Source organism: Ambystoma mexicanum, chromosome 7q, assembly GCF_040938575.1.
Source record: "Ambystoma mexicanum isolate Mex_15411 chromosome 7q, UKY_AmexF1_1, whole genome shotgun sequence".
Classification (NCBI taxonomy): Eukaryota; Metazoa; Chordata; class Amphibia; order Caudata; family Ambystomatidae; genus Ambystoma; species Ambystoma mexicanum.
The window spans coordinates 406,108,973-406,136,150 of NC_090941.1; the positions used below are offsets into that span (position 1 = coordinate 406,108,973).

At 41.0% G+C, this 27,178-nt stretch overlaps 1 protein-coding gene across 4 annotated transcripts in view; it reads right to left on the minus strand.

Annotated features, from left to right (window-relative positions):
• Positions 1–27,178, minus strand: part of TDRD3 (tudor domain containing 3) — a 1,496,528-nt gene that overhangs the window by 592,370 nt on the left and 876,980 nt on the right. For all 4 annotated transcript variants that reach the window (XM_069639413.1, XM_069639412.1, XM_069639414.1 and 1 more), the window contains exon 9: positions 23,079–23,235. In XM_069639413.1, the coding sequence (XP_069495514.1) occupies positions 23,079–23,235 (157 nt within the window). The remainder of the gene's footprint in view (positions 1–23,078; positions 23,236–27,178) is intronic.

Sequence of the window (27,178 nt, forward strand, 5' to 3'; positions counted from 1 at the left end):
CAAATACTCTCGATTCGTCACAGATGCCAATGAATTGGACATCATTTTTGCTACACAGGTTTGGAAAAGTTAAGAAATGTGTCCCCCAGGTTCAAAGGATTACTGATGAAAGGAAATAGTTGCTTACTCAGAAATAGTGTTTGACGAGAAGAAAGAAGGATTCTAGGTAACCCAATGTCATATGTTAAGTAACTGAAGGAATCAACGATAAACCTTCCATCACAGCAGTGAGAATTGTAACAATTCTTTCTGTTCTTTTACAGGACTAAATATTTGCAGTTGCCTTATTATTGAGGTAAGAGTGAGTATTTGCAACACCGGGACTCCAGTGAGAGCAAAAAGTAAAATGTACCATTTAGAACACTGTGAAGTGATTGATATTGATATTTTATTTCTATCGCGCTCGTACACAAGTGTTTCAGAGTGCGACAAGGCAGGGGAGGGGAACAGGGGAGAACAAAGCAACGATCTAGGCCCAGTGACAGTGAAAACGCGCAAGTGCATGATTAAACCATTAAAACTAACAGGGCGATTAATAACCTCAGTATTCGCTGCACATAAAGTGCAAAGGGGAGAATGTGAATGCATATTTTTATTTTCTTATATTTGTTTATGTGATCTTGTCTGTGTGCATTTCTTTTGATATGAATGTTTATAAAAGACTCCCTTACATTGACATTTATTTTTCAGCTAATAAGAGTAGATGTTAACCTAGTGATTGATTTATTATTAGGGTGTTATATGTTTTCCAATTAAATTCCCTTCCAGGTCTAAGGGCTAAATTGATTGAAACATGGAAGCTGCAAATACATGGTTTCTGTGCAAAGCAGTAGCAGTGTCACGTGATATGTACCATATGAACTGAGGGCTTGAAGCAATTGTAAGTTATAGCAACCTGAGAGAAAATGACAATCCTGATCGTCATTTGGGCAGGGGTCTTCCAGAAGGATTCAGGTCAGCTGATCAGCATGGTGGAGGACCTGCGTGGACTTTCTGATCATTTGAGAAAGATCTGGGAGAGGGCAATGAACAGGGGGCTATTGTACTCAAGAGGCTTCTTTAGCTTTCAGTTTCGCTCACATGGTCATAACCCATAAAGATGGCAGTCTGGTTGGTCAGGTTGTTGCAGGATTGTTCTGGTAAAGAGAAAAAGCAGCGCTGTAGGTTGTCTTGCAAGACAAAGTGGTCTCTGGTTTTGCTAATGCCCGAGAATTATCAAGTGCAACCAGAAGGGGAGACTGAGACCAACTGAGCAGTTGGAGACATTGGCAGCCAGGCTTTAGAAATAGACCTGGTCAAAAATATGATCAATAGACTGGTGGTAATGCTGCACGTTGCATGCATTACTATTTTTGATGGGCTTTTTAAACACGAGCTGACTCCAAATTATTCTTTGAAATATCTTTATTTAAAATCAAATCAAATTTTAGGTCACAAGCATTAATTTTCAACGTAAATTAAAGCTCTGTGTATCACAATTTGGTCAATCAGAAAAAAGATCATGTGATATTAATGGAACCTGCACCTTTACATTCTGTATAATAATAGGGCCATTGTATCTACACATTTCTTTTTTATTATATCCCACAAACCGATTATCAATTTGATGTGCTTTCCAGGTACATAGGAGGAAAAGCCTATATGAAAAACTGTTGTTTACTTAAAAGGCTTAGTCACATAAGGTGCCCCAAGTGAGAAATGCTCAGCAACTAAGAGTTTTATAGATTATGTGGTGGGGGGGAGGAGGGGACAAACATGTTTGAGGCTGGGCTTTCTACAGGGACGGTGGCTCCGCGGTGTGTGCTGCAATAAGAGCAAAACAGTGAGAAGATGAGCAACATAACTGGAAGACTGCTGTATGGAGCCTCTGACAAAATGGAGAGCTGCCAAGGGATTGATGATCCTGCCGTACTAATGGGGGTCAATGGAATAAGCGCGACAGGGCTCCACAGGGTTTGTAGGAGCCCAGGTCTGGTGTGTGAGGTAATTCGCTATCATTTCAGCACTGGTAGATGCCATTTAAAAACAGGTAGCTGTTGCAGGATCAGGAGGGCTTATATCCAGGACTATCATATGCCGTTGACACAGCTTTCGCTTCACTTTGGAAGCCCTACGGTAGGCAGTGGGGCATAATGACTGCCTCGCCTCAATGTCATTTCTCCCTACTTTTAAAGGCTTCGCCCTCTCATCAAATCATGTGATATGAAGAGTATACCAAATGCTCTGACACACGATCACTGCAAACATCAGGACACTGATGGTCACCCACCTGCTACCCTCGACACTTATATAACATTCTATTTTTGTCTACTTTTTTCTTATTGTTACCCCTACTATTTTATTTATATAAAATTCTTTTGAACTGCTTTCTAGAGCCAAGATGCACCTAAAGCAGCGAACAAGTGCTCTGTTAAACTTGTTCTGTAGTACTGTATAACTTTATTAGGAAAATCTACATCGAAGAGAAGGATGCAGAGAAAAGCTCTGAATTAAAAAAAAAAAAAGAGCTGCAGCATGCGCACAGCATCTGAAAAAGTAAGTACGAGGAAATGTGCAATGTTAGCAGCCCATCTACAACAAGAGTATATGTCCAAAATAATTGACAATGCACAAAGAGTAATCTTTTCAGTTATATGGAAAAACCCATCAATCTTTTGTTAATTGGCAAACAGTTCAATCTGTGATGAAAAGCACAGCATTTCATAGTAGAGTCTAAACACTCATTGGGCCCTGCATTGTGTATATTTTCCTTTACAATTCCTCTACAGATCTAAGAATAAATATACTAGAAAATCAAAACATACAGAAACTCTGAGCATATATTTTTGACAGGGGATTGATTGCAAAGAAAATGTTATGTTGCACTGTTTAAAGTGACAATTACAGTGAGGAAATGTGGGGAACAAAATGGCTTTTTAAGGCTGCATTTGTGAATGAAACCAACCAATGCCTGGAAAGAAGATTGGAAATTTCCTGACTTCCCCAACAGCTATTGAGCGGGATAGTTTGCTCCAAGGAAGTGAAACTTGGGGCTTTTGAAACTGAACTATAAAGTTGCATGACTCCGACTGGACCAAGACAGGACCAAATGCTTTGTTTTTGTTCTAGGAACAGGCCTTCTAAAACAACACAAATGCTTCTCATTAACAACCCCATTTGTCGGTCATCCTACTCAAAATACCCTAAAAATAAAACAAATAGATTCTGAGCAGTGGTCTCCTCTTAAGTAATCTAATCTTCCCCATCAGCCAGGGAAGGAGATTCACACCTTCGGAGACCTGATGTTGGACACCAGGAACAAAGTAGTGGCTGGAAATACTCAAGGGAGAGGAACTGGGTCATAAATGGTCCTGGCCACCAACTGTAACTTCAAAGAGCCTTCGGACATTGGCCCCATGACCAATGTTCCCTCTTAAGTGCAGAGGTTGTAGGCTTTTGTGCGCACATTATTTTCCATGTGCGCAAAGGTCTAAGGAGGCAAGACATTTTGTGAGCATACGTAGTTGGTATGTCATCATCTGTGAAGAGAGTTTGGAAGGGAATTTCCCCCTCCCCTACCTCTGCAATTCTTTACAAATCAGTATAAAAGGTACATTTTACTGCACATTTTCCAAACATATATGTTCAAAAATGTTATATTTGATTATAAAGAGAGCTCATCAACCAGTCCAGGTCTTCCAAGATCTGCCACAGTACCTAGCAAAAGTACTCGTACATATAGAACAATCTTTGTGCACAAAAACACCCATTCTGTGCTCAGTATAAACAATAGTTTTAGCTGTGACCATTAATTTGTTCACACTGCTCAGGCAATGCAGAACATGTTTTATGCCATTGGAAAAAAGAGCACTTATGTGTATTACAAAAAAACAAATATTGCTTTTCTTGAAAAATTCAGACATGATGCATTATTTGCCAGATGAAACAATGGCAGCTAAAAGGAGTGTGCAGTGCAAAAATTATGCCTATGAGAGTTCATGCCCTATGTGAAGAGTCTGAGATTAAAGCCGTACACAAAGTTGTCATGTTTCTGGTTAAAGACATTTATTAAATAAAATTGAGTAGGGAAAAAACATCTCTGGCCCTATTTTAAAGAGGAACCCTACCTAGAAACCCAAAACTAAGAATCTATCTGTATCAGGATGTCAGTAACTGAAAAGCCACCTTTGTGTCCAAAACGCCCTGTCCTGACCCTCACACTATAAACAAAACAACAAAGGGGTGCAAGGAAATGTCTTTAATGTGATGTTGGCAAAAGTGTTCAAAACCAAAAGTATAAAAATGATTCCAATGAAAATGTTCTCCAAGGTAAAGACCCTTGGATCCAGAGGGTGGTCTCCTTCCCCTGTATTCTTAAATAGAATGGCAAACATGTCTGTTTAGCCAACAGTTTCCTTTCTGTCTTGACTGGACTCACAAAGCTCTAGTTTTAGCAATACGTTCTGTAACAGTGTTTCTGTAGTATTTGCATTTTGTTTATTTGTATAGCGCACAAGGCCCGAGGGCAACCGTGCTCTTCACACGTGTAATCTTTACCTTACACATAACAAGTTACTTGATTCTTTACTTTGTCATCAGATTCCATATGTTCCCTTTACACTCTTCACTACTACCTTTTCTCAGTGGGTCACGTTACGTGTTGTGACGTCACCAGTCTGCTCTTTCAATCATTTTCTTGCGTTCTTCAGGGATCTTTTCCAAGAGACTGTCAGGTCACCGTGGATCCATAAAGAATGGCTTTCTTAATTGGTACTTCACTACAAAGGCTGCTTGTGTTATCGGCATCATTGCTTGTGTCCCCTTTGTCACTATCTCTGCTTCCCAACATATAGGCAGGTTGGGGGCAGGACTTCTAGTAGAGGCTTTTGGCTCCTCCTCTACACTCCCCTGCCAGCAATCCTTATACAATCATATACCGTGAGGTGCTTGGTATATCTATCTATGGCAACATTTGCTCAAACCTTTCCCCCACACTGGCATCTCATACTTCTGTACTTGATGGGGTTTGCCTTTGTACTTTGTCTTCTTGTCTGCAGTCGAACATTCTTCTTATTGGGTGTTGAGTTTCCTTCTCTCATTACCTTATTCGTTATGGGAGTTGGAGTCAATGGATGTCATTTGACTTGACTCTTAGATGTTTTTTCTCAGAGATAAAGCCACAGGAGAAGCAAAAGGTGTTATGTGCGAGTTGTGAGTGTTTGGGTCAAAGGCGGGGGCCTGACGAGAGTACTGTAGAGAAAAGGTTTTTTTAACTTCCTCTACAAAGGGGAACCGTTAGCTGACAATAGGCAATTACGGACTCGGGTGTCAGAGGGTCTTCTTCATGGGAAGGGGGGGGATACTGTGTCTCATCCAATGAACTCAGTGTATCTCCCAGGAGATTGTCTCCCTCCATGTGATCCTCTCTCATACAGCCACCCCCAGGGTCAGGATTAGGTAGCGGCTGCCGTCCCCTGGCCACATGGGAAGCGGTCGCCACTGGGAAAACAGGGAGACTCCTCCCTTTTTTCCCAGTGGCGACCGCCTCCCATTAGACCTACTTTACTTAAATAATGCATGGGGCAAAGTGTGTCAGGGTGGTAATTGCATCACAATAACCATATCAAAGAGCATGATATTCAGAATTCCTGTGCCACTGTTCACCACCATCAACATTACATTGTCCTGTGAACAAAGCAGTGACAACACCTATTCCAAACCAGCCCTACAGATAGGATGCAGGCATATCATGCAATTTTACTCTGTAAAAACAGAACAATTTGCCCAACAAAAAATTAGGGAGTGCAAATAAGTCTAACAAATACATGGGAAACAGTGAATAAATCAGAGCCCAAGACCTGCTTCTTCCCACTAAGTTCCACTGATATTTTCTCATTATTGACCAGCAGAGCAGTAGTGTAGGAAGCAGCTCTTATAATATTACTGGCTGATCTACAGAGGAATTTCAAGGGAATTTCACATCTGTTAATATACCTTTGGCAAATCCAATTACTTTTTTGCATCCAAAAGGGTCATTTGATTCTAAGTAGCAAGTAAGATCTGACCATATCCCTGCGTGTAACCCTTACATTGAAGTGAAATGACTGATCACACAATACAGACTAGATTTTCCCCCCACCCTTCCTCGCCGCAGCCTAGATGAAATTCAGTAAGAACCTTATTGAGTTTTGTTTATGGTCCTCCTTTGAAGAAGATCACGTAGATTTGCCTTTTAAGTTGATAGCAAAAATGCTCAGAGCTACAACAGATGGAGTGGGTTCTTCTGTAACTAGTGGCTCCTCTTCTGCAATTCCCTGTTGTCAGTTGAACAAAATGAATGAGGATGTTAGATGCACTAAACACAGAAAACATGATTATTGAAAAGCACTCAATAGCCGAGTATAGTAGAAACGGAAGGTACATTTTCCTAGATGCTGCTAGATTATCCTATGCCATAATGCAAACAAACACCACATTTCCTTCACTATACTGTACTGGCCAAACATTTGACTCGTTTAAAAAAATAAAAAGTTGCTGATCAGTTCTTCACCCCCACACCTCAGCAGTGTTCTCCGGCATTGCTCTCTCCTCATTCCAAGACCCTGTTCTGGCCTCCAACAGTAGTTGACAGAGCTCTGTAAAAAGTGAGGGATTGTAGCAGTAAACACTTGCTGGAATATTTGCATACCCACAATACTTTGCAAACGAAATATATTTTAAACCTCACAATGATATTATGGGCAGTTTAAGAAAATGCCATGAACATGCATCTGCACAGTTATTTTGCAGTGCAACGCAGATTGTTTGCAACAACCCCTAATATAGTTGAGTCCGATTATGCAAATGCTCAGTGAACGAATTTTTGTGTAACAGAGAATAACCCTAGCATTTGTTAAGATCTATGTCCAATGGAATTCTCAAAACTTTGAAAGCATGCAGGCTGTGTGACAAGCAATGTAGCTGTTTGAATATTAATTGCCCTAATGCTATGTATGAGTAGTGCCAGGCGTATTCTATATCCATTATCCTTTGTAGACCAAATAGATGATATTGCAATGTTGCTCTCCACCTATAGGGTTGCATTAGCAATGCTAAAGTTGAGGAGGCCGAGCATGTTATTTGCCTACTCAAAATCCTGACTGGGCAAATTAATGTTTGAGTTTTATAATGCCTTATCTTGCAGGGGTAGCGCTTCAAAGAACCTATGTGACACATGTACAAAGAATATGAATCATGTATTCAGTTACACAACCAAGTAGTCTGCTTACTTAAGGTTGGTATCAGTACGTGAGTAGACAGTTGGGTTACATAGTGTGGGTGACACTTTTGCTAATGCAACATTGGCTATGGGAATTCTGGTAATTGAAAGTTATTCATATTACAAACCACATAAAACCGCTGTGGCTTGTGCCTTTTAATTTCCTAAGAAGGTGGGAATTGTCTGGGTGCGCTGTTAAACATCTTCTGAGCAGGCACCCAGGAGGGAAATTGGACAAGCGCACAGCTTAGAGGGAATATAACCCATGACAGCCACATTGGCCAGCTCTAATCTTCAAAGAGGATAACACAAAATGTTCTGTTGTCAGGCAGGGGATGGCATGTCATACTGTTGTTTATCCTATGACACGTAAAGAAAAGAATGCACTAGTTAAAGATTACATATGGAATCACAACTTTGTTACTTTTTTTAATTTTGCAGGGTGAAAAGCCCTATGAGCTGAATGTAAAACAATATTTTTTATATTTAATTATGCAAAGTAGGCCAACGTGGATATTATTGTGCAGAAACAGCACGTGTTAGTGATTCAAATATCCTAGCATCTGTGCCGGACAGTGCGTTAGTCGGCGATGGAAACATTTTGGTGTAAAAGTATCTGAGAGCAAATAGGAAAAATCTGTAACAAGTCGCAGTTCATGCTGATGAGAATTGCATGATTAGATTCACCTGAATTAGAGCAAATTGATGAACCGATTAGTAACATGATCACATATGAGGAACATGATGTTTAAGAAAATGATAACTGTTTAATGTAGGAAGTTACTCTGAGTAGACTGCCTTCTACATTAATATGCCAAATGAGAACGAAGGGGATGGTTAAGTGTGAGGTCACTTTTGGAACATTGTCCAATTACATACACTAATTAGATTAGAGAAATTATGCACACCTCTAAAGGGAGTGGTTTCAGATCTATAAAAGTCCAAACCCATAGATTCTGGAGGCAATCACTGAATGGGATCAACAGAATGACAAAAGAGGAGAAAGGAGAATTAACAACAGAAATGAGACATCAATAGATTGCTTTCATTTTGGACCAGTTTTGGATTACTATCAGTACACCGTAAAATACCTACCTGGAGTTTAAGCCCAGGCCTGCTTCAGAGGAGAAGATCACAGACAGGCCCAATTCAGAAAGAGGGTAACCAGGCTGTGGCGGGAAGCTGACTCCATTGTGCCAACTCGTTCCCACCTGTAACTAAAAGGTGAAGATAGTAACCAGTCCTTCAGAGTGTGCCACCTGTCTGTGAGAAAGCCAAAGAAATTCCTATGTAGGTATAATGTTAAGGGGAAACAATTCTGAAGGAAGCGATACTTTAAAGAGGAATAGATTAAATCCCAGCCGTTTTTATTTGTGAAAGTACTAAGGGGGGGTGTATATATACTGACTGCACATTCTGAGACATTAGTAAATATTTCAAGAGTGTATGTGCTTCTGGAATTGTAGATTTGCGAGATTCCCCTGAACCCTTTTCTGTGTAATGATCAAGTACAGAAGAAGTATATGGCAGCCAAAATGATATCTCACTGTGCACATATATAGAAAATAAGGTAACTGAAATAATTTCCTGGTTACATCACCAACCAGAATCCTGTTACAGGTGCTGATCCACTTAAGAAAAAGGGAGAAAGGGTTATTAACTACCACCCATTTCCCACCTTTAGGTCGTCTATGAAAAATGACAAATGACTTTTACACACTAATGCAACAGAAATGCCACTTAAGGGAATCAAGCAAACATACAAGTTAAACATATCAAACATTCCTCTTTGTAAGCAATTTCCATGTGGGAGTGTTAGTGGCCAATTGAGTTTCTGGAATAATATTTAATAATAATAATATTTGAGATTTCACATATCTATTGGCTAGAGGGGAGGCGTTTATGTTTATTCCAAAAACGTAGAGATTTATATAGGCAGGGATGTTTTGGTGTGATTTTGTTTTGATCAAATGAAAACTTTATCCTGAACTCTCATGCTTTTTTTAAAATCCATGGTGCATGTGCATTCAGGGTAAACCCAATGCATAAATGGTGTTGCGATTTAAGTAAACGTAGCATTGACAAGTGATGAGACTAGTGTATTGGTCATTTGTCATCGTAGTCACCATTGACATTGTAATTTGATAGATGCATACATTAATATTTAAATTGATGTACTTATTTTTATTAATAGACTTCTATGCAACCCTGTATGTTTTTTGTCCTGAAAGGGAAGGGGGCTGTAGGGAATCAATATTGTTAAATTGGGCGGTCCCAGGATCATAAAAGAACTTTATTAAATACATGAAAATTGTGTATGCCCGATTTGTGGTGGGCAGAAAAATCCCCCAATTTAGATGTCACCCAATGAAACCATCCTACAACTTGAATCAGCTTGTGCCCCAAAAAGAACAAAAAAACACAACAAAGGATGGTTGTTAGGTAGTTTTAATAGCTTCTATATGCAAAAAGGAACGTCTTGGTGGTGCTGGTCCCCATCAAGTTTGCATATCAGGTAAATGAATGTTAAATAGCTAAGGGAAAAAGCAGGGATGGAAAAGACAAATGAAATACAGCTTGGTGAGGCTGGCTTAACATGATGAAGATGCTATGTGGGGGATTTGGGTTCTTTAACCGTAATGGAAAAGTTACGGCCAAAATGACTGTAGATAAGTTGACCATTACGGTCAAACAACTCAAAGCAAAGGCCTCCACAAGCATAGCCTACAAATACACTCCATCCCTCCCCCCCTTACTTACCTTTTGGCAGCAAACCCAGAGGGGAGAAGCTGTAACGCAACCCAGCCAGAGTTCCAGGGTCGTAGGGGGTCATATTCCTCGCCGTGGGCAGCTGACTCCCAGTGTGGGTTGAACGTCCCCAAGCCCAGCTGTGGTTCCCAGGAGGCCTGGGACATTCCCCGTCCTTTCCCGGAGGGAGAAGATGTAATGCAGGCAGGCCAAAATACTAGGATGGTTGGGGGTAATGTCCCTGGCCTTGGGCAACCATCTCCTATGAGGGTCTTTGCCGGGGCGTGTGGGTAATACATTCTGGGGTGATTTGCACAAGTCAGACATTTGTGGGTTCCCACGGATGTCTTCTTTTCTGAAATGCATGGGGTTCCTCGTTTTCCTTGGTGGCTTCGACACCCTAGGCCCAAATCTGTAGATTGTCTACCCGAAACCATTGGGGGTTACCAATGGTTTAGCCTTTTCCCTTTGCGCCCAGGTAGGTGCACCTACACATGTGAGGTACCGTTTTCGTCGGGACACGTGTGAGAATGCGGGATGGTAGGACATGTGTTGTTGGCTGCATGTTTCAGTGGGTGGGTTGAGGGAAATGTCTGAAAATTATGTTTTTTTCGCCAAATTTCGGACTTTGCCGGGGGTTGTGGGTAATAAATTCTGGCCCGATTTCCGCAAGTCAGACCTCTGTGGATTCCCACGGGTGTCCTTTTCTCAGAAATGCATGGGGTTCCCTGTTTTCCTTGGTGCTTTGACACCCTAGGCCCAAATCTGTAGGTTGTCCGCATGAGCAAAATTCCTGAAAATCTGCTCTGCTGAAAGACTTGGGGTTACCAGTGTTTTAGGCTTTTCCCTTTGCGTCCAGGTAGGTGCACCCACACATGTGAGGTACTGTTTTCATCGGGACACCTGTGGGAATGCGGGAAGGTATGACACTTGTTGTGCTTGCGTGGTTTTCATAACGTTTCGACCCATTTGCTGCTGCCCTTTGTTACACAACCCTTTTATTTCCCAAATGTGACCTACATTTAAGTCACTGCTTTAGACATTATACACACTTTTGTAATCTGCACCTACCCTTCAAAAGGTCTGCCTGTGCGCTTTCAAAAAATGTATGCCTGCCCTTCATCACCACATTTATTTTCCTTATTTACACATGCTAAGTACGTCTGTTTAGGCCATAAGCATAAAGCTGTGTACAATGGCTCTCTTTTTGGTTTGTGGTATTGCTTGTTTTGTGAAACATTACAAAAAATGTGTGATTTCCTAACTGGAAGAGTCGGGGGAATGTAGCGGAGCATTGTTTTTCTCAACATTCACAGAAGCAATTGCCTTACCGGGCCAACCATGTCCACCACATAACTTTTTTACTGTCATTTTCCCAATTTTCCAAACTGTGGAATATTTCCCTACATAAGTGTTGCCTGACTTGCGCAAATCACCCCTTCCTAAACTTGGAATTTTGTCTACTTCTCAGATATGTATGCCTTTCTGTCCTTCTGTACATATTTCCTACCCTTTTCTTCCATTCTGTCCTATTGGGAAAAAAAGCCAAAATCGCCTACCTCTCACAAAACGGTTGGTAACCATATCAAAATAGGTTCCTTTCGTTTCCACAAAACATGTTCTTGAAAGACAGGAAAATGGGGAATTCAGCACAGCAAACCATTTGTTCCTAGCTCTTACAAGGAAAAAAACACAGGCTTCTTTTCTAAATCATTTTATTGTGATTTTCAGAAAAAAAATAAACATTTTCCCCCTTTTTGGTTATTCTCTCTCAGCCGCCTACAGCAAACTAGGATTCCTGGGTGGCGTTACGACTGCCTACATGTGGGAAATAAAGGGGCCAAATTTGTTCGACATATCTCGTTACAAGGGATTGAATGGCGACATACCGAAATCACCAGAAAAGGCCTTAGCACTGGGGGGAAATACACATGGCAGTTAAGGGGTTAAGGAGGAATGGGCAGAACAGAATTTTGGGAAGGGTCTAAGATGACCTCTCTAACTTGTCCGAATTCTGCCTTACATATTCAATCGTTCTGGTAATTTGGGGAGATCGAGGTAAGAGACGTGTGGAGTAAAAGTTTATGGGTGGATTCAAGGTGTGTGGTGTGGTACAAATGAGGAGTGAGGAAAATAGCACAAAGTCAACCAGGAGGTGAAGGTGAGGGTACCAGTAACTATATTCTGAAGTAGGCAACACAAGGGAAAGGTAGCAGGGCAAAAGGATGCAATAAAAAAAAAAACAAACAGGCCTAACCTTGCAGGATTGTGTATCCGTATCAATAAAATGGATCCCTTGATAACCAGTGGGTCTACAGTGTACGACTCGGTGCAGGGGTAAAAGTGGCAAACTACCAGGCTCAAAGAAGTTGTTCTCACACTAAACGTATGTTCCTTTGGGTTGTCAGGTATTCTTAGTAGGAGTTGCCCCAAAACCTCATATTTCCCACTTGTGAATTATAGTGACACGACAGGATGAGAAATACTCCTACAGGATGTAGGAGAATAACTATTCCAACAAAAATAAGGTGGTTTATGAAGAAAAACGTTCCAGGGTGGAAGGTCAGTGCACATCCAGTGAAGAGTCTACTCTGAGAGGATTAAGTGTCTAGAGTACAACGTCTAGTTCCTATTCTGCTCATCAAACTCCAGGGAGCCCTTACCTAAGAGTGTCCCTTAGATCACTCACAGTCTCAGGGAAGTTTTTAGTTCCCCATTAGAGACTTGGTCTTGGCAGATGATTCCAACATTCAGTAGTCTTCTGGGACTCTACTGAGGCAAGACGTGTTGCGTTCTGTTACTCCCTTGCCCTGGGTGTTCTTCTGGGTAGAGATGTTTTCCCCTCACCTAGTTATTTGTCAAGCTGTAATATTTATGATACCTTTGACCACAGGCAATGGTGATCTCAAATGATGCTACTCCTTTAGTTTGTGGTGGTCTCTTTGCAGGCTTTTCCATCTCAAGTTCTCTCTCCCGACAACCTTTGAGTTAAATCTCCAAGTAGGCTCTCCAATCTAGCCTTCTCTCCAAACTTTGCTGTTTTAAGTGTGGCTACCTCGGCATAACCATCTCGTAGCTTAGACCACTCCCACTATGTGGCCTAGTTGGGAGGTCACACTTAGTTTCTTTCTCTCTTTCCATCTTCTCCTTCTCCATTCTCGGATACACCACTCACAGTCTGGAATGCAATCCTAACAATCTTACAGTCAGGAAGCTTTTGCTTCGTTTTACACCAAAGCTTTGGCAGTAATTGTTCCCATGAGTGTCCTGTTGGTGGGTCAATTTCCCCATGAACAGTATACAGGGACTAGTTGTGCTGATGGTCTGCACTACACCCTGAGATAGTATCTTCAAAACTCTGCAATTAATAACATTAAGTGTTATTTATTATTGTAGTCAAACAGCCGACACGTGTTTCGACCCTAAATCGTCCTCAAGGCAAGTATTAAGGTTCACTTTCTCGCCTCATTGCATAATGCGGAGTTCAGTGTTCCTTCTGTTGGCTAGTGTCCTGCCCTTATGTGTTAACAAATGGTGAGCTTTGTGGGTCTTGTAATTGTAGCAGTTGGGTTGGCGGTTCGCCTTCTGAAAATATTCTTCACAATGTTTGCCCACATTCCTTGCTAAGAGCCTGAGTCCATAAGGAAAATTACCTGTCTCGCGTCCGTAACCCGCACGCTCATTTCCCCATTAAATATGGAGTTTTTGATTGCTGTACAAGGCATAAAATAAGCCGTGTTGCATAGCAATTTGCTATGCAAGTCTGTAGGTTTGCTAATCAAATTGACGTTTGTGTAGCAAGGTTAGCTATTTAAGTTGACCTCTTCAATGAACAAACAGCTCACCCTACTTTCCTCTTGCCCATGGTGCCCTCTTCACCCTATTTTCTCTGTTCACTTCAAGTGCTAATGGAGAAAAAGTGCAGCAGTAATCATCTCCTTAAGTGCCAAAGGCATGTGTGGGAGTGCTAGGCAAGAATTTCTTTTTCAAATGATTGCAAACCAGAAGTAATTGGGATGATACTTTTATTAAGCTTTCTATATACTGTCTGGCAAAGACCAGTATGTGTCAACTTAATATTTATATAAAAATAGTCATGCAATTCCATTCCTAAAATGTAAGTTGTTACATAATGCATAATTACAGTATTGATACTGTAACATACTGCATCATCTCCATGCGTTACAGTAAAGTTTAGGTTCGTGTATCTAAATTTCATAGTGTGCACTATATTTCATTTGGTTGGGAAAGATGCATCATATTGATAAGTGAACACTTTTGAAAATGTACATTATCAAATGCTTTTGAGGGCAAACCTAGTTATGTAACCTGCAGGTTGCATACATCTTGTAATTGGTGCTCAACCCATGAGGAGCAAACCCATATTTCTTGAAATTCTGTATTATCACTATTTTGCTTTATACCAGGTACCCTGAAAGTGAGATGACCACACACTCAAATAGTCCACCTAGTTTGCCTCCCAGTTCTATGGCTGCTAGACAATCCACTCTGTTTAGTCTCTTTTTTACCTCTTACATAATGAATAAACAAAGCGAACTAGATGCTTACGCAAAGTAGTGATCAATTGTGCCATCCAGTCTGCACATCTACAATCTACTGCAATACTAAACACTGTTGGCCTCCAGAGTACGCTTTGTTTTATGATTGAATTATATATTACCACCTCCAGGAGACAGCTGGCCAAACTATTTTCAGAGCCTTTTTATCATATCTATTTATTTGTGCCCATTCATGCAGCTAACCGTTTACATTTTACAGACACTCATCTGTGGCTCGCAAAGTCTTTTCGTCCACTCACACAGTCAAGTTGATTTTATAAAGGGTTAGTAGCATTTGCAAGAGATGTTTAAAACTTTTATTTAACATTTACTTTGCAGAAAAAATGTCAAATAAAAGTTTCACTGTGCATGGCTGGTCTCTGGGTGGCAGCAATGTGCCAAACATAGTGGGTTTGTAGGGACATGCATCATTTTAAAGAAATTACATTTTAAATGTTTAGGTTGAATAGGTTAACTAAGTTACCCGACCTGTAGGTCTAGTTGAAGTTAAGGATGTGCAAGGCCTGACTTCTCTAACTAATGTCTTATTTCAGCAGTACGCAAAACTGCTGTATTGTTGCTCATTTCATGTCTTGGGTACAAATAACCTCTGGTGACCTTAACAATATTTAGTACAAAATTGCTAATCAAATGAGCTTGTTTGGTAATCAAAAAGCATTTAAATTAGCAAACTGCTAATCAATTTTTGAAAACTAATTTATGCCTTGCTGTCTCTAAAATGGCTCCACCATGCACGCTCATTGAAGTTCACTAGGCTCTGGTGTTGCTCATGTTTCAATATGCTATTTCAGTCCTTACCAGGCCTGAGTTCCTAAATAGCATGCTGTGATGAATCACAGGAATGTGTCCCTTCTCCCCAAGTGGGAAGCAACCTACCCCTGTGTGACTAGGGAGCTGAGCCTTCTCCCCCCCTCCATCGGGAGTCGAGGCAGGCGGTACCTCACCGGGAGAGACTCCCCCTTTGGCGACAAAGATTCCTGTTACTGTGAAGAACTCCCTAAAGATTCTTCCAAGATTCTGTCTTCAGAAATATTCTACCAGGATCCATATGAAGGAGAAACAAGAAAGTGTTATTGTAAAACTGAAAATGTGAATGTCCCTTTAAATAGAAAACACCATTTAACTGGGACAAGGAGAAGAAGGCAAGATGACGAGAGGTGAAGAAAGCCCAGAACTCAGTCACAACGAGAAGGTGAGGAAACTGGGAACTACAAAGAACCTGCGAGTTACAAATCGGCTGGCGAGCAGAGAGTGAAGTGCAGGACGCGTTGCGTCCTGGAAACTGGAGAATAAGAGAAGGAGCGAGTGGTGGCGTGACCATGAAGCGACCAACGATCCTTGCAACGACACCGAGAACACTATGCGACTGGAGTCATGCATTGCCCATGGACACTGGGAACCAGAAAGCCATCCTAGACGAAATTGCAAAATACGAGAAACCGAAAGAAGACAATAAGTCAGCCAAGTGAAGAGGGGAACCCAACCCAAAAGAAAAGAACCTGCGGTAACATTATGCCTGAGGTTGGCAGGTAACAGGGAAACCAGAGACCCGAGAGGGAAGCAGAGAATCGTTATCTGAACATTCATATTCATCTCAGTCACAATAAGGAGACAATAGCAGCGAAAGCAAGTGCAGTGATGAAGAATAATTACCAAAGTGCTCTTACTCGTTTCAGTTAAGATAAAGAGATGATAGTCGCAAAAGCAAGTGATGAAAATGAAAATCGTTACAAAAGTGTTCTTACTCGTCTCAGTCAGGATAAGGAAACGATAATAGAGAAACCAAGAGAAGTGGTTGACAATCATTACAAGAGTGTTCATACTCGTCCCAGTCCAGATAAAGAGACGATAACAGAGAAATCAGGAGTAGTGAATGGAAATAATTATGAGAAGGCTCAGACCCGTCTTACTCTAGACACAGAGACGATAATAGTAAAACCAAAGGAAGTGAGGGACAATTATTATACAGGTGAAAAGTCTGAGAAATTATCCTGAATGGGGAGCTGCGCACACACACAAAAGGTTGAACTGGTTTTAGTGAGTGTTAATCAAAAGGTTTGCGTCAGTAGTGGGGCCTATAAGGGTATTTTCTTGTAAACTCTTCCTAAAGTAGAAATAAGAAGTGTGGAGTGCCTCACTATCTGCGCTACCAACCTTTGTTCGTATAAATAAGGTGCATCAAGGTAAGTATATGATCCCAGTAAATATTATTTAGTGTAGGCTTTTTACAACTGGAGTATTCGCAGATTGGTAAAAAACCAGTACCACTGAATTGGAAGGTGGTTCCAAATGAGGCTAACAGAAATACACTTGGACAATTTAAAAGATTCCAACAAATTGTTGTTAAGGTTCCATGAATTTTTAATCAACAGAAAAACGCCACGCCAACACGTGTTTCAACCCTAACTGGGACGTCCTCAGGGCGTAAAAAAGTATTGCTACCAACAAAAGTGACAATTCGTACATGTAACAACATATAAGGCATCCACATAATTATTGATAATGGTTGCAGCAATTATATGATTGCAATAAATTGGTGTAGAGACATGAAAACAAAAGCAAGGTAGGGGAAGGGGAAGAGAAGACAAAAACAAAAGACATGGTCAGCACAAAAAAGTACTCATTCTGAGCAATATTTTATGAGTAACGTAATGGTGCAGTCCAAAAACGGTAAGTGTGTATATCCACATCACAAAGAGAAAACAGTCCATGCAAGAGGGATACCTGATATATAGGGCACGTGGTGCGGTCTGCCAAGTATTTTGTGTGGATAAGTGGTTTGGTCATATAATCTCTAGAAGACTTCCATGCGGTAAATCGTATCTGTAAGAACAGACACAGCCCACTATTAAAATGAGGAGTCAGGCGTGCCGATTTCCTTTGTAAAAATAGTGATAAATAGCTAACTGCAGCTTACTAGCGAGTAACAGGATTACTGAAAATCACGCGAAGTCATTGCAATGCAGCTTGGTGTGCTGTTTTAGACTTTCTTAAGTATATCATGTTGTCTTGCTGCCATCTCGTGTACTAATCATAAAATAAGACAAGGAAAGAAAGATAAAGAATAGGTTTTTTATCAGCCCATGTATCTTAAAACTCCGGCAGAAAACGCCCCGTAGATCTGTGATTTACGACGGCGCTTAGGAAGCTTACACCCATTAGCCGCTTCAATGCGTTCGTAACTAGCGATTCCTGCCGGCTTGTCGTTCACAGTCTCGTAAGAATGTGGGTGTTGTCTGAGCTGCCCTATAGCAGCTCAGCAAGTAGATATAGACATTAGTCATGTGACCTATTTAGAGCACTGGTTGCCTAGCAACCCCGTGCCGTTCTCACACTAAACGCCCTTTCAGAATCATATTCGTCTGTTTGCTGAGTCACGAATAAGGTTTGATTGCCCCAATTCTAATAATTATAGGTATCTAAGACTCCGAGGGAGTCTACCTAGAGACATGTGCAAAATCAAGCTATTTTTTACATTATTCCTGATATATTTGTTTTAACTGCATGAAGGTAATTGCGCGATAAAGCGCATGCTTAAGATTTAGTTAACCTATGAGAACGGTTAAAATACAGCCGAGTGTCGTTAGCGTAACCAGTAATGGGAATTAATGGTTTGCTATTGACCCGCGCTCGGGTCCTGTCACTGCATGTTGTTAAAGACGTAGCGTACCACTGTAATGTAAAACATGTCCGTGTGTGGTACAAGCATTAATGTTAGAAGTAGGTTCAAATAAGGTGTTCTTTGTGCAGCCGGGCTGCTGTTGTTAACAAAATGTGGTATCAGACAAAAACAAATGACCCGTAACGGGGTAGAGGAATCCCAACTACTATAGCTTGTGTCTCTATTATATGCAACATAATTTGTATGCAATGAGGCCTGGGCAAGTGCTCTCATTTAAGAAGTAACCCCAATTTAATAAGCTAGTAATAACTGGGCATTGCAATAATATTAAAATGAGGGAGAAGTATATCAGTAAGGGAGGTCCACGTGATTGTCAATAGTATGTAATTCACTGCAAAGGGTCACTATCCAACCGGAAGGGCTATTTTGCTGTAAAGGACTAGTTAATGTGAGTTACACTGGGTCACTGGCCATATTACTGGGTCAGATTAGATCAAATCCCCTTAGTGGACTGCTTTGTCTATTGTGATGTAGTGACGTCACTAAGCCTCATAATTGGATAATTTGTTTGGCTATGCATTATACAATTTGATCATAGAAATACATTCAATTTGTGTTCTTGGTTTAGACCAAGCTGGACACATCATAGCCTGACAATTATTATACGAGTAGTTCTACTCATCACAATAAAAATAAAGAAAGCCTCAGAAAGCAAAAGAGTACAGTTCTAAGAAAGGAGAGTGAGAAAACCACTCACAGGAACAGAGGCATTGGTCAAGACAGAAACTCCATTGTGAGGAGAAGCCAAAACACAAAGGAAGTATTGAGAGAACTATATAAACTGATCAAAGAAGTCACGAGAGACCATTTGAAAATCAGCCAAAGCCTGTAAGAATCAAAACTTAGGAGAAAGGAGTAATTCTGCTGTACTTAGCTGTTCTGATAGTGGTAGGGACAGTAAGGGTTAGTTTGGACGGTGGACAGATTCGTTTAAGACAACACTGAAGAATGAAGCAGAAGCAAGTAGGCTTGTTCATAGGCAGCATCTGTGTGAGGAGAATGCACACTGAAGCCTGTGTCTATTCTGCTAGGCATTTTTCATCGGGCTCCACCGTCCATGCTGGACTTTGCATATTCTTGGTGTGCTCCCTGCTCCATGAGTGGATTGGAAATCAGGGCCCAGAGCTATGTGAATTTGTCCTGCAAGTTTTATTTGTACAGCAAACCTAACAGATGAGCGGACAAACCTATTGAATATAAAACAAGTGGATGAGGGCACAGTTGGTTCGAAAATTTTCATTACACCATGAGCTCATTTACAGCTGTACTTAATCCATTATCTCTCTGAACACTGCTTAAAAATAACACTGGCAGGCCATATACAGAACCAAGTTTGATGTTGCACAATAGACCCAAATAAAAAAAAAAGATTCTTAGAGTGTGCATTTAGGACAGGGAGGGACAGGTAGTGGGAAATAATTGAATGGCCATACGCATTAGCATGGCCATGAGTGGTCAATGGGTAGGCAGAAAAAGACACCCACAAGTTATGTACCGCCTCACAGTCCATCTTCCTTCTATCACTACTCCAATGAAATAGTGTCAGATTATAGGTGGTGCTAAAGTGTTACCTAAAAGCCAAACTATAAAGGACAATGCAAGGTCCAGAGCAAGTATCCAGAGACATGTGAAGAGAGTAGATGTCGACAAAAGAAAGTATGTGAAAGCGCACTTTCTGCTTGGGAACCATGTTTGTTATAAAGCTTAGATCACAACTTGGCACCCGGGAAATGTGGGGAAAATAAAATCGGTCTTTAATACAGATTGCCAAGAGTTACAGCTTGAGGAAAGATGGCACTTATTCTCTAGTGAAGAATTCAGTACCTATGTTGGGGAAACAATTAGTAGATCCATCAGACCAAAGAGGAGTGTCGTAAGATTTCAACATGCACACACTTTTGATTGTCTAGTCAATGAACATAAAATATTGTGTAATAAAAACATTCGGGAAATCAAAACTCTTTCTATTTCCTGGGAAGAAAAAAATCTGAAAATGTGTAAACAAAAACTAAACAATTGGTTAAAATGACATAAGGGTCAGATGTTACAATCGGACAGCGAGTTCATGTTAAGAGCTCTTAAAGACGGTTCATTGCGTAATTTCTGCAAGCTCATAAATTCAATGGAATCCCCACTTATGATGTCACAGGTGAATAGTGTTTCAGAGGATGTGTGGGTGGGATATTTCGGGGATATCTACGAAGCAAATAAAACCTCTTCTATAACTTTGTCTGGAATATATGAAATAGATTGGAAGTGTTATTTTACAGAGGCCGAGATAATGATCCAAACACCAAAATCAAATCCTTCCAGAGCGGCAGGACCTAAAGGCTTAGCAAATGTCATCTTTAAAGCAAATCCATGCCAGTGGGCAAATGCCCTTTCTATGCTGTTTAGGAATATTTTCCTAACCAAACATATACCATCTTCATGGAGAATTTCTTATGTTATCCCCATATATAAAAAGGGGGATAGAAGCGATCCTCAAAACTATAGGCCTATAGCGATAATGGATGCCGATTCTAAGATATTCGCCGGGCTGGTTTTGAGGTTGATAGAAGAATGGATAGAAACTAAGGCAATATTCCAGTACAAACAATTTGGATTCAGAAAGCGAATGGGGACAGAGTTGGGAGGACTTATGTTTTCACTTCTTCAAGAAAACTTGTCTAAGAAAAATGCTACTTTGACGTATGTGGCAAGCATAGACCTATCCCAAGCATTTGATAGAGTGAATATGTCTTTACTATGGTCAGAAATGTTGATACTTGGAATGCCTGGGAACATATTGTCTCTCCTTATCCACTTACATGAGGGATCTGTAATTAATGTCCGATTGAATCAGGAAGGCAAATGATCTGTTTAAATATGCACATGGAATGGTCTGGACAGGGCACTATCTTGCGCCCTACACTGTTTAATCTATTTGTATATGACGTGGGGACCCCTTTGGACCTAGCTTTGTTTATCTCACCTCAAATAGAAGGGGTAAAATTAAATTGGTGCTCCTATGTGGACGACTTCCTTCTGATGGATAGAACGCAGATAGGATTAAAACTAATGATAAATAAATTTAAAGAATATATTGATACGAATGGCTCAAGTATAAACAAAAAGAAATCTATCATTCTTATTCTGGGAGCAATTAAAAAATCTATAAGGTTCAGTTGGTACTTAAAAAACTACAAACTAGAAATTAGACGAATATTCGTGTATTTGGGTTATTCTGTGTTTGCAAATATTTTAAAAAATGTGCATACTGGAATGTTTTGGAACAACGATTGACCACACTGACAGCACAAACTAAAAGAATTGAAAGAATGTACAGTAAATTCTCTATGTTGCCTCTGGTACGTTTCTATACCTCGAAAGTTATTCCCAAACTCAGTTATGGTCTAGAATGTTTTCCAAAATGTGTAGAAGTTAGTATTGCTAAGATCAAAGCAAAATTGTGGAGAAGTATACTGTATTATCTTCAAAATGTATCCCAATTTCAGCTATTAGGTACGAACTAGGCTTACAATCCTTAAAGAGTGTAATAGAATGGACAAAAATGGCCCTACTAAGAAAATTGTTATTGGGATCAGGAAATAACTTATATGCGATCTTCAGCCTACAACTGAGAATGGGTAAAACATGTATGATAGCACTAGAAGGCTACTTGACAAAATTGGTGCAGATGTTGAACTTCTCATTAAGAATCCAATGCAAGTAAAAAGTCGAAGATGGGCTGATTGGGCTGAAACTAACGAGAAAGTAAAGAGCACTTCCCTGTATTGTCAATTGGTATCTGACTGGAAGCAGGTGGGTTCGTTGAAGCCATATCTAAACAAATTTGCCTATCGGTCAAAGTCAGGAAATTAGAGATGCAATGGGAAAAGGGCATGAGCCCTGCCGCTTCTGTAAAAGCACTACAGTAAAGGAAACATTAAGACATCTATTATTAGAATATGAGTCCATTTGTGAGGAACGTGAAACTTAATCTAAAAATGTGTGTCACAAACAGAAAGATATTTTCCTGAGGTAATTTGGTGGAATATGATGCATGGGAAATCGATTTCTTTAAAAATAGCAATTTTACGATTTTTATCAAATGTTTGTGGTCTCATAATTCAAGAATGATTTTATTTCAATGTTTTAAGATTTTTTTTTTAAATGATGTAATGTAATGATGCAATAATGTAATTGGGAAAAAGGAGTTCTAAATGTGTTTTCTTTTCATTCTGTATATATATTTTGTATTAAAAACATCTTTTTGTAAAAGTTTTTTTCTAAAAAAAAAAAAAACAGATCACAACCTTTCACCAGCACATAAAGCCCACATTGTAAGCTTTCCAATTGGCAATCACCTCACAGCAGGGTGCTAATCCTTCAGGATGGATGAAGGAGCCAGAAAAAGTTCCAAAGTATGCCAACGAACTCACTGTTTATTGGTGAAAGTTATCAGCTTTTTGGACTAGAAGTATGATGGGCTAGTACAGTACCAAGCTATTCACAGCCAGCATACATCATTGAGTGGAGTTGTCTGAGAAGGAAGGGGAGGAGAACGCTAGGGACAGAAGGGAGAGTGAAATGGAGATGGAGCAAAAGGAGGCAGAAAAATAAACAGGGAGGGACTGCATTTGTGTTTGTTTTAATATGAACGTAACTGTTTTGTTATTGCTGAACCACTTGATTATTTTTGAGAAAGTCAAACAACTAAGAGCAACATTATTATTATGTTTATCCAGAATTATGCATAATTTACAAAGGTGATTAAAGTCTACCATTAGATGTCTTTGAAATATAATTGCCAGATTTATGTTGGGAAAAGTCTGGTTGCATGATATACCTCGAGGCGGAGGACCTTGCACTGGCTTTGGTTTGCTTCCGCTGAGAAGGAAATTTAAGGCTGCCTCCACGTTGTTGCCATAATCCATAAGCGCTTGCCTTGCTTCATCCTTACTGAACCCCATTTCAGTTATATGCTTCAGAGCCTTTTCGTCAACCTGTAATTAAGACACAGTCAAATGAATTCACAAACAGCAGTGTGGTGGTGTCCATGCCCAGCGCCATATACAGATCATGCTTTATCTTTAGCTTGCATTGAGACTCTTTCATGAAAATAATGTAAAACATTTTATTTTTACATTTGGCGTTCACTCACCGCCCCATTTAATAAGGCTTTGTGAAGCAAATAAGTGTTGTCTCTAAATTAAAGTCAGTAGTCAGTGGGTACATTATCTAATACACAGTGTGACAGAAGAAAAGTGATTGTAAGCAATTTTGTTAGTGATATTAGATGCCTCTAAAGTGGTTTTAAGAATGAAGGATACCACCTTAGAGGATGGGAAACTATGTAGTAGGTGATTTCGATATACTCTTGAACATGGCAGCAAAGCCATCAGGAAAGTTGAGTAGATTACCTTTGATTTCTTCAACATATTTTATTCTCAGTATATCTATGTTGCAGAGTTGTAAGCTATTTGTTTACACATGCCTGGGATTCTTGAATGTAGTGTAATGTATCCCTGTGTTGAAAAGTGTATTAAGTGGCATTCTGGGAAGTGATATATTTGCCTTGATATTGCTATGCACAGAAAGCCAAAGCACCTCTTTATAGGGAAAGTTAACAGCTACATTATTTATTCACTTGACACAGGATGAAAAGTTATCTTAATTCAGGGACATGTGTGTCCTCACCTGAGTGGCATGTAAGTACATAATATACAGTAAACCGGAAGAAGAGGGCAGTAGTTCATGGGTACAGGCTGGGGAGACACGCAGAAAGACAGACACTAGCAAAATGGCTGTAATGGCTTGGCAGGAAAAGAAACATGGTCTGGAGGGTTTCCCAGAGCAATTGCCAGAGGTATAATATTAATTCAAAACCTTTGTGCCTAACATTTGTATGGGAAGAAGACTGGTGAATGGAAAAGTCAAACAATCAATGGCAGTTGGTGAATTTGTTTTATTGGAGGGGCGTGAATATTTCCCCCAAATATGCACGAGCGAGCCCAAACCAATCAAAGGTGGTTGAACATTTTCTGAAATGGTGCATTTTACAGAACACCAAGTGAAAAATCCAGTAAAACGCCAGTTTCCAATTGGTTTTATAAGATAATGTATACAAAAATCCAAGAGATGTTCATTGTCAACAGTGCACAGGAATATTTGCCAACACATTTTCATGAGGCCTTTGCCTACAATATATGAAAGTATAAAAACATTTTCACACTGGCAGCACAAATATATGCCGGTATTTCCATATAAGAACACACGTTTGCTTTGCGCATAAAGCCAGTAATGATACTGTAAGAAAACATGTCTACTCTGGATCCAAATATATGGCAGTACCGTCACATAAGAACATACTCCAGCTGGCTCGGCCATTAAAAATGCCATGCCGCAATATAAAAACATGTCCAAACTGGCTGCACTAAAATGCCAGTCCAGCTACGTAACAACACATCATAGCCAGTAAAAAAAGATGTCATGCCAAATAAATGGGTCAACTGGCTGCACCAAAACGCAGTCTAGCCACGTATCATGCTTACTTTATTAGAGAAGCCCAGTAAAAATAAATGACATGCATAAAAAGTAGCTAAACTGGCTGGACCAAAATGCCAATATAGCCAGGACACGTATGCTACTTTTATCAAAGATCCCCAGTACCTGTCCAAATTCCAAATATATCATCAAAAAAGTTATGAGGAAGGGATATCAGCAATGGAATTGTTTCTTTTTAGACAAGATATTATTGCAGATGAGACTCATTTTGACATTACTGAAATTGTTATTAAACCTTTTCAGGTTTTGTGATCAATGTTTTCTTCAGATTACCGGCACCTCCAGCCTACTTATACTAAAGTGTGCATGTGGCACCTCCAGCCTACTTCTACTAATGTGTGCATGTATCATATTGAGACACACTATATATTCACTAATGAAATAGCGGTGACTCGATTGTTATTGTACAGAAGATATAATGACCACATATTTGGAGTTTGGAAAGGCAACAATCAAATGAAGTTACAGGCATTGTGTGTATACATGAGTTGGGTCCATGATCGCATTAAATTCACTTGGAATATAAGATTGTATTTACTTCCTGGACGCTCGTCAGATATGTCGATCAGAGATTTGCTACATTTTTATATACTAAACCTACTGATCGTAATAACCTTCTACATACAAAAACCTTTCACCCTTCCATAGCTATGCAGGGCCTACCATAGAGTCAACTGTTGATTAAAACTGATTATCTGAGCTGTTGAGTGGCTGCTAAATGGCTGTGGGCCACGCCGAGACTGGAAATACTGATTGCCGACACCTTGAGCCACAGAGAGAGGAGTCGCTGCGCTCCCCTTGGTGACTACGGACGCCGAGCATCGTGTGCTGGACCGGTGCTGCCGGTCAGGTTGTTGGGCAGCGTGGGGAGGCTGAACCCTCCTTACGGTGCTGTATTATCCATCTAGCGACCCTGTTGCTCTGCTGGACCGGTGGGGAGGCCCAGATCCCTGGTCCAGCGAGAACAGCAGGAGCCCTGCGTCCCCTGTAAGAGGTGAGGAGCAGCAGGGGGACGTGGTGCAAAAGCATCATGATGGGGTCTCTGGGAGCAGGGGCCGAGCAAAACATTGCCAGTTGTGGAGCAGGGCCCCGCTTGCCGTGCAGCCTGCACACCTTTGGCAGGAGCCCCTGCAGGAATCCCTGGGTCATGATCTGCTTGCGGGGTGGTCCTATCTGTGTGCTGGGATCAACTTGGCTTGGTATTAGTTCCCCATAACCACCTGCTTGGTCAGTGAGGAAACACCGGCTGGAGGTGTATGACATCGCAGGGAGCATCGTCAGTGCACCAGATCGGAGGGGCTTCTCCCCCATGGATGGGTCCATCCAACTGAGGGCTGCTTGAGCTGGGCGTGGATGGTCTGATAATCAGTGAGGACAATCATCCTGTTGCATGGAAGTGCCACATTGCCTCTGTGGAGAACCTCTGCCTACTATGGCTGGATTATCCTGGCATCTTTAGTGACTTGGCTTTACCGGCGGGACAGTAGGAAGGGATCCTGGCCCCAACTATCCAGAATAACTGAGCAGTGCCACCCTAGGGCGAAAGTATCTCTCCTGGTTGCAGATTTCTTGCAGGTTACCACATAAGCTGCTGGAGCACAGTGGTACTCCACCCCACTTCACAGTCCCTTGGTTGGAGGGGAGTCTCTGAGAGCTGTGAGCTGCCGGAGGCCCAATCCTAGCATTGTGGCTTGCAGAGATTTGACCCCATCGGTAGGCTCTGTCTATCTACTTTACTGTTGAGCCACCCTGACGGATTGACCATCCTTGCCCTGGATCTGTTCATCTTGACAAACTTTTGCTGGCTGTGGACTCAGTGGTGGAGGCTTGTGGGGCAAGTCCCCAGGCCCGCTGTTTCCTGTGATGGAAGCCCCTGGGCAGATACAGTTTTGGCTACAACATGGTGAACACTAAAAAAGAAGCCAAGATGGACCAATTTGCTAGACCTGATCTGGCGGTGCTTCCCCTAACCCCCAAACTAGTCCCCTGTGACCTGGACACCTCAGCCCTTAATCGGGCACTGCTAGTACTCCGAAATAGTATGGACAACCTCGGGGCAAAAATTGATGCTCTTACCTGCAAGGTGGACGGCTCCGCTATTCAAATTGATACATTGTGTGGTTGTATGACTGAGGCAGAGCAGAGGATTAACAATGGGGAGGCCAAAGTGGCTGTCCTACAGCAAGAGGTTGCACTCCTTCAGCAAAGCGCCAAGAAGGTAGCCGCTAAGAATGACGACTTAGAGGGACGGATCGAGAAGAAACAACCTGCGCATTCTGGGGGTTCCTGAATCCACTTTGATTGCCAATATGGAGAAGTTCATCGAGAAACTGCTCTTAGAAATCTTGGAGAAGCCCCTGGTCTCCAGTATGTTTCTGGTGG